Source organism: Vespa velutina, chromosome 2 (genome assembly GCF_912470025.1).
Source record: "Vespa velutina chromosome 2, iVesVel2.1, whole genome shotgun sequence".
Taxonomy (NCBI): Eukaryota; Metazoa; Arthropoda; class Insecta; order Hymenoptera; family Vespidae; genus Vespa; species Vespa velutina.
The window spans coordinates 11,707,547-11,715,046 of record NC_062189.1 but is presented as its reverse complement, the minus strand read 5'-3'; the positions used below and the strand labels follow the sequence as shown (position 1 = coordinate 11,715,046).

General features: G+C 37.2%; 1 protein-coding gene and 1 long non-coding RNA gene across 6 annotated transcripts in view; one reads left to right on the top strand and one right to left on the bottom strand.

Annotated features, from left to right (window-relative positions):
- Positions 1 to 3,817, bottom strand: part of LOC124946477 — a 10,630-nt gene extending 6,813 nt beyond the window's left edge. The window contains exons 1-2 of the long non-coding RNA XR_007100075.1: positions 3,203 to 3,817; positions 1,468 to 1,727 (exon numbers count right to left, since the gene is read on the bottom strand). This is a non-coding gene — a long non-coding RNA (uncharacterized LOC124946477). The remainder of the gene's footprint in view (positions 1 to 1,467; positions 1,728 to 3,202) is intronic.
- The window catches only part of LOC124946470 (hybrid signal transduction histidine kinase E-like), a 36,803-nt gene that overhangs the window by 28,425 nt on the left and 878 nt on the right, over positions 1 to 7,500 (top strand). For 4 of the 5 annotated variants that reach the window (XM_047487196.1, XM_047487193.1, XM_047487195.1 and 1 more), the window contains exons 3-4: positions 2,643 to 2,795; positions 5,914 to 7,500. The exon at positions 5,914 to 7,500 is cut by the window's right edge and continues 876 nt beyond it. In XM_047487196.1, coding sequence (XP_047343152.1) covers positions 2,643 to 2,795; positions 5,914 to 6,951 — 1,191 coding nt within the window. In that variant the 3' untranslated portion in view covers positions 6,952 to 7,500. The remainder of the gene's footprint in view (positions 1 to 2,642; positions 2,796 to 5,913) is intronic. The other variant, XM_047487197.1, reaches the window with a different exon arrangement.

The following is a 7,500-nucleotide window of genomic DNA, read 5'->3' as shown; positions in this document are numbered from 1 at the left end:
ATTAGATAAAGATCTTAATAAAAAAAGCTATGTATACTAAATGATAAGAGTACGAACGTGAGGTATGACCTTTTCGATGATTACATCCGATATCACGATCACTTATTGAATTCACATTTATATCATCGTACGCCCATATTGTCAGAATGTTTATTTAATTTTCTCTCTCTTTTTCTTCTCTCTCTCTCTCTCTTTCTCTCTCTTTCTTTCTCTCTCTCTTTTTCTCGTTCTCTCTCTCTCTCTCTCTCTCTCTCTCGTTCTTGTTCTTTTTCTTTCTCTCTCTTTATGAAATTAATTAAGTGATTCGATCGATCTAAAATTGATTAGTTACATTATTTAGTTAAACGTAGATCATTAACGGACGAAGTTTTGGCGGAAGTTTGAAAATCGATGCGCGTGGATTAACGCTTCGATTTACTTCCGGTCGACGATCGTAAGGTATCGCATTCAGTGCGAAACGCTTTTGACCTCGATAGCGAGGTGCGCCGATAGAGTGGAGAGAGAGAGAGAGAGAGATAGATAGAGAAAGAGAGAGAGAGAAGAGAAGGGAAATGTGGTATGGGGTGATCCCCTCTCTCCCTTCATTCCCTCCGGTCGCGCTTTTGGATTCTCCGTACGCTGGTTCTCCTCGTCATAGCCCATTACACGTACTGCGTGACACGGGTGGCCGACAGGCGACAGGATACCGAACTCACGCTTCTGTGTATCCTACCGTGAAACGCACCCCGGCGCTCCCGTCGTATCATCCTTGTGTATGTAGTATGTATGTATGCGTATATGTATGTATGCTTTGTGTGTGCACACGGAAAAGAGTACGTATGTATATATAACGTGTACATACGTAGCAAGCTATCATTAACCGGCGCTGCCTCAAAGAATCCGCCTTCCGTGTAACGTGCACACGCGTATTCTATCTATGTATGCGCGCATGCATGTATGTATGTATGTATGTATGTATGTATGTATGTATATATGTGTTTTCGACTATCGAACGGTATACCCAGTCGATTCGTTTGAGTCTACGCACAACTTTTGGTATGTATATACGAAACGTATGATAGATTTAAAGAGGTTAGATTTCTCCTTTTTCACTTCGGAGAAATTTAAAGAAACATTTAGATGATTTTTACGAAGTTTCCCTGTCAAAGATCGATTGATCGATCGATCCTATGAAGATTTTTTAATATTATTGGAATGTATAAAGAGTATATGAGAGTATCTGAAGGAGTATAAGGAATATAAGGAGTATCAGAAACTATTTCTTTTCTTTTCTTTTAATAATATTCGGTGGATATGTTAATTATGTTTCAGTATTTTTAAAAAATGCACTTATTCCGATATTAATTTATAAATCAACATGATAGAGAGAATAGATAAATGGAATATTTAAATAGTTACGAATTAATGAGAAAATCGGTTGATCAATAGAGATCAATCTTGGATGATTATTATTCGATAAAAACTTACGTCTACGATTCATCGAATCAATTGTCAAAGGCAAAGGAAGCTTGAAATGGCATTCGGATGGATATCGGTGTATTGTTATTTGCCTGACCGCAACCACTTAGTCGAACTGTAAGCTCCACAAGTTCAACTTTATTCTTCAACAGGTGTTCAGGCAAATACAATAATGTCGCGCATGCGGGATGAACTCCTTAAAGTCGCCAAGTTTGTCCGAGGATAGCGCCTGCGGTCTCCACTTCTTCGAATCGCCATTTTATTCCTATCTGCAAATTGTAATGCCGGGAATTATTTGAAGTCACGTTGTTACGAGAATACATAAAATTTCCGTAGTACTTTTCATGCGAGTTTCTCTATGAAATATTTTCTATTCGTAGTCCGAGAAAACGCGCTTAATACGCTTTGTCGTCGTAGAATGAAATCTTTTCGATGGATTTTTGATTCGTCATCGTACAAATCACATAGCACGGACTGTTTTTCTCAACATTAAATTACGTTCAAAGCGTTGAAGTATGATGTTAGAGAAACTATGTTACTCTGGTGCTTTTGCTGTAGAATATTTTTGAAAAATTCCGTTGTTACAAAAAAATTCTCGCAATAATGCTAGTGCTGCCATCTAATTATAGGAAGTCATGTTCAGTGGATAATATTAGAAGTAACGTGGAGTTATCATGCAACTATGTCACATTATCCTAATGAAGAATTTCTCTCGAAAATATGTTGAATAGATTTTTGTTTTATAAAATTATACGCACAATTTTTTACAAATCTTTCCTATTTCAAGATGGTAATTTGTTTTACCACCTACACAGCTACGCTAGAAAAGCCAAGACTCAGTGGATAATATCGATCCGATCAGGAAGTTTTCTACTACTTCCACCGACGAACGAACAGTTACTGACTTTCACTACTAGATGGCGATACCATTTCATTCCCCATTTGGTGGTTAAAAAATTATTAATGTTTACATAAAATAAAACATGTTTATAGATTTATTGTTTTTTTTTATTTTTCATTATAAATATAATTAATAAATCGCAAGAATTTTAATAAATTAAAAAAAAAAAAGAAATTTTTCAATTGAATTCGATAAACTGACAATGTCCTTCTTTCTTTATCAAACATTTGTACATGTTTGCAATAACAGGTTATTATAAAACGATTGATATTATCGATTTCAGGCTTTGAACGGTGCAGAGGGTACGGTTCCACCTGGAAGGGTTTACAAAAAGGTCGCCATCGTAGAGAATTTCTTCGATATTATTCACGCCGTTCACGTTGACCTTGAGGGTCGTCCTGGGAAACATGCCGGTCAGAAGCGCACCTATCGGACGGTGAGTGGCACTTAAAATTGCTTCATTAGTGGTTCATTAACGATTCAGTTATCTTCGATGGAGAGACAGAGACACGTGCTTGGTTACAAGTAGCGCTTATGAACATACATACGTAGCACTAAAACTTCATTAATTTTCATAATTATCGTCTAATCAACTCGAACAAAAATCACTTTCTCATCCTCAATATATATATATATATATATATATATATATATATAAATATTTAGAAATACATTCCATACAAATATCTTTAAAAAAAAAAGAATAAAAGAAACAGTTATAAAAGACAACACGAAACGCGATAAGGAATTATATAATCGATTTAAAAAGAACGTGTTCTGTTTAACGCGAACACATACCACATATTTAGGTACATCATATCTGATATAAGCTAATACACATACGTGACCTCGAGAAGGAGGCATCCACCATTTTTAAATGGACTTCTTTATTGAACGGAGCAAAGAACTCGTCCATCCATAGAATCCTGAAGAGAATTGTACGATCTGATCAGTTTCGATCTTTCGTATGGAGATGGCTACCGAACTCTTGCCATGGTTGTTGTGCGTGACACGCGATATTTACCGTTCTCAGGGGGAAGGCATCGAGGCATTCAAGCGTCGAACACTCGATACCACACGTCATCTCACATGTTCCGGCGCACATTCGCGGAAACCTCTCTCTAGGGTATCATATCTGTTCTCTCTCTTTTACTCTCTCTCTCTCTCTCTCTCTCTCTCTCTAGATCCTCTCCACCTTTCTCTCTTCCTCTCTCTTGTTCGGCCTTTCGTCTCTTTCCGTTGGACGAAGTACGACGGCGACCTCTCTATTCCTCTTCGTCGCACTCGAGGCTCACCAATCGTCAAGCTTCCCCCCTCCCACTACTTGTTCTCTCTCTCTCTTTCTCTCTCTCTCTCTCTCTTTCTCTCTATCTCGTAGCCGCTCACACCAGCTTTCCTCGCGTTCTCTCTCGCTCACCACGATCTGCTTGTGATTCAAAACCTCAGGACACTTGTTGCATTGCCTGCTTACTCGTACACATCGTATACACACATATACTCATTCGCTCACTCACTTATGTTTACTATATATGTATATATATATATATATATATTTATATTTGTATTATGATATATATAATGAAAAAGATATACATATATGATATACGTGTGTGTGTGTGTGTGTGTATCGTTATAGGGAGAATCACCACCATTGCCACGAAGATGATACTATTTTACTTTTAAGTTGTTGGCTACATGAGAACGAATCATCAAATCGGGAAACCCTCTATACTCGTTAAAAAGTTCCGCAGTTTATCTTTACTATTTTTCGTTGGAATGAATATGATCGTAGGATTTATATTGGTTTTTAAGCGAATAATCAAGTAACTTTAAACCAATCGTTAAAAATATGAATACGGATGATCGAAATCTCTGCAATGTGATAATTCAAAAGATAAGTAACTAAATGTAAAATGTATATATTTGTTATTTGATTTTTAAATATTGTTACATTTAAAAGAAACAATCGAGAATGAGAACAATCGTGAACAAATCGAATATCTTTCTCGTTTTTCGTATTGATCTTGTCAAAAATCTAAGCGAAACATTGAAATATCATTTTTGTCTCACGATCTTTTGGAAAAATGTTTCGATGATCATACAAACATTTTCGTCGGTTAGCATCAGACCCTCGAGGAAAGCTATAATAATATACATAGTTTTGCGTGTCCAACCGCAACGAAGCAAACGTGTCGTGACAGTATTGTTCACAACTTTGCGGTACATTCTTGCAGTCACGTGGAACTGATTGTTTCATTGCAGTACTCAGAGATAAATTCGAACGTGTACAATCTTCTTTATTACGAACGATTAACAGAAATTTGTTTTTTAAAGAATTGTCAAAATGGAGAGAAGAGAGAAAACGTCTTTTTTTTTTGTTGTTAACGTAGATATGATTTTCAAATGAACAAAACATAAAATATATGATTTTATGTGATTAGATATTACCAACCATAATAAAAATATTATGAAAATTATCATTAGAGAAAAATATAGAGAATTATTGTAAAATAATTATTAATAATATTATAATTATCATTATTATTATTATTATTATTATTATAGAAAGATCGTCGTCAAATTAAAAAAGATGTTAAAATAGAAAATTCACACGATGTTTCTACTAAGCATTGCCGCGAGGCTACTCCTACGGTATCGGAGCTTACGTATTTTCTATCAAACTTACGAGCGACGGTAAAGCCGTCGTGCTCGACTCGCTGTAAGTTTACCACTGTGTCATGTTGATCCAAAAGCCATTATCTCAGTTTCTTAACTGAGTCTCTCCTCTCTTCATCCCGTTCTTGGCAGCCGAGCTTCGAGTAAATCTTATCGAATTACTTCACCACAGTCACACGTATATACAGTTATACATACTTACAGAGAATATATATATATATATATATATATATATATATATACATACATATATACATAAATACATACTCACACACTTACACATACTTGCGTACGTATATACTTACGTACGTATGTACGTTGTACGTTTGTACGAGCGAAAGCTTTACCTTACCCAGCAACGAAACTCCTATCGTTGATTAAGTTATGCCGCCCCTCCGTCTCTTTGCAGAGAGAAACGTTTCCTATTAAGAGGCAGAGAACATCCCTCCGGTTGAATACCTTCTCGCGAAGACATCAAAGTACCGTTACTACTCATGAATTTTCCCCAGGTGGGCGTTTCGCGTAAAACAACGAGTGAACGATGAGATGTGACATTCGACGTTTCTAACCATAAGAAAACTCTTGCCCATAACTCGATGAATTCAGTTAACATATCATACCACGTGATATTCGCTTTCATAATTCATAAATAAGTATCAATTTAACGTAAAAAAATTTTTTACTAATAACAACACTTAAATATGAATTAATCGAATAAATCAATCGTGGTTTGAACATTATAGCATAGCTATCGGAGGTTGACATATTTTATCGTAATAAAATTATTTACTTTCCGAGAAATGTACGATAAATTCGGAAAATTGATATTAAAAGTTGACATGTTTGTAAATCGATATTTCATTTGCTCTTTGTTACAGATCACAGAGACGTATGCCTTTCTTCCAAGAGAAGCTGTGACGCGATTTCTTCTTGGATGTACCGAGTGTCAACGACGGCCAAGAACTCCCAGTCCGACTAATCTATCTAATCAGTCATCTCATCCAACTGCTCTTTCCTCGACGACAACTTCTACGTCGACATCTACAACGACGACAACGTCTATGTCAACGAGGTTGAGTCCGACGCCTGGTCTTGTAACGTCGAATTCAACGACTCAAAGTAACAACGTTAACGGCACTGGCAAGTCGAGAGATTCGACGGAAAATAAAAATCTTTATAATTATAGACATCAGAAACATTCAAAGAATGGGGGTGCTGTTAGTGTAACGGAGACGAAAAATGAGAAGGATAAGGAAGAGAAATATAATCCTTTGAGCATAACGAATTTATTAAAGAAGGAACCAGCGAATGGTGGATTTCTATCGAGCACGGAGATTCTACCAGAATCCCGAAGAACTCCAGAATCTGATCGGGCGAGTTCGAGGAGCTCGGCTTCGTCTAAGAGGAAAAGGATGCTGCCGGAGGGTCGAACTCCATCTCCGCAGCCGAGTCAACCGTTGCCAAGGCCCTGGAGCCCGGGATTGGATCCCAAGAACACGCCCATCGACTATAGTCTTCCCATCACTACCTCGTACCTAAAACATCAGCAGAGGATGGCCGAGAAGAATAAGGCATTAAAGGAGGCAGCGGAAGAACAACAGCAACAGCAACAACAACAACAGCAGCAGCAACAACAACAACAACAACATAAACAGAAAATCACTGCAATGGACATAGACACAGAGAACGTCGAAGGTGAAAGATTTTCACCTGCTGCAGGTCTCATCGACACCAATCTCAATCTACTCGCCACCATTCAACATTTGCACTGCCAAGTGATGCTTGCTCTAACCGAAAGGCTCAGACCGTCGATCGCCATGCCAACTCCTCTCGTATTACCCTCAGCTCACATCATATCCGGTCCGATGATCACAGGTTCCGAGGTGTCCGTGCAAACCGGAGAGAACCATTTGTGAACTCCTATTATCGAGCCTATCGATCGATTTGATCTCTATGAAGCTTTTAAGGAACACATTTCAAACTTCTTGTCCTTGTACTCATGTGTCTAATATCATGTATTTGGTGAGGCTGTCGTTTCGAATTCGTATTCATATTCAATTTTTACTCTTCTCTTTAAGTCTCATTTTTTTCAATAAATAAATCATGATCCAGTTTCTTGTTTCCGAAAAAGAGAAAAGAGAGAGTATCATTTGTGTGACTGGTTACTAATAATCATTCTCATAATTGTTATAATGCTTTAAAAAATCTTATGGAGGAAAACAAAATATCTATCGACATTACATTGGTAATGATAGAGTGAAACATGTCAGCCTCTCACGTTCATCGAATCGAATTAGAATTGATTGACTTCGATCGATAGAAATCGATAGGACGAATGGAATAATGGAGTGGGTCTATCCAAACGTAAGTCGTGCGACACGTATCTGCTCCACTGATATTGTTGTTTTGTGATATTCTATTCGATATCAGTGGCTCCTAAAGTAGACAATTGTTTTAGGATAAGT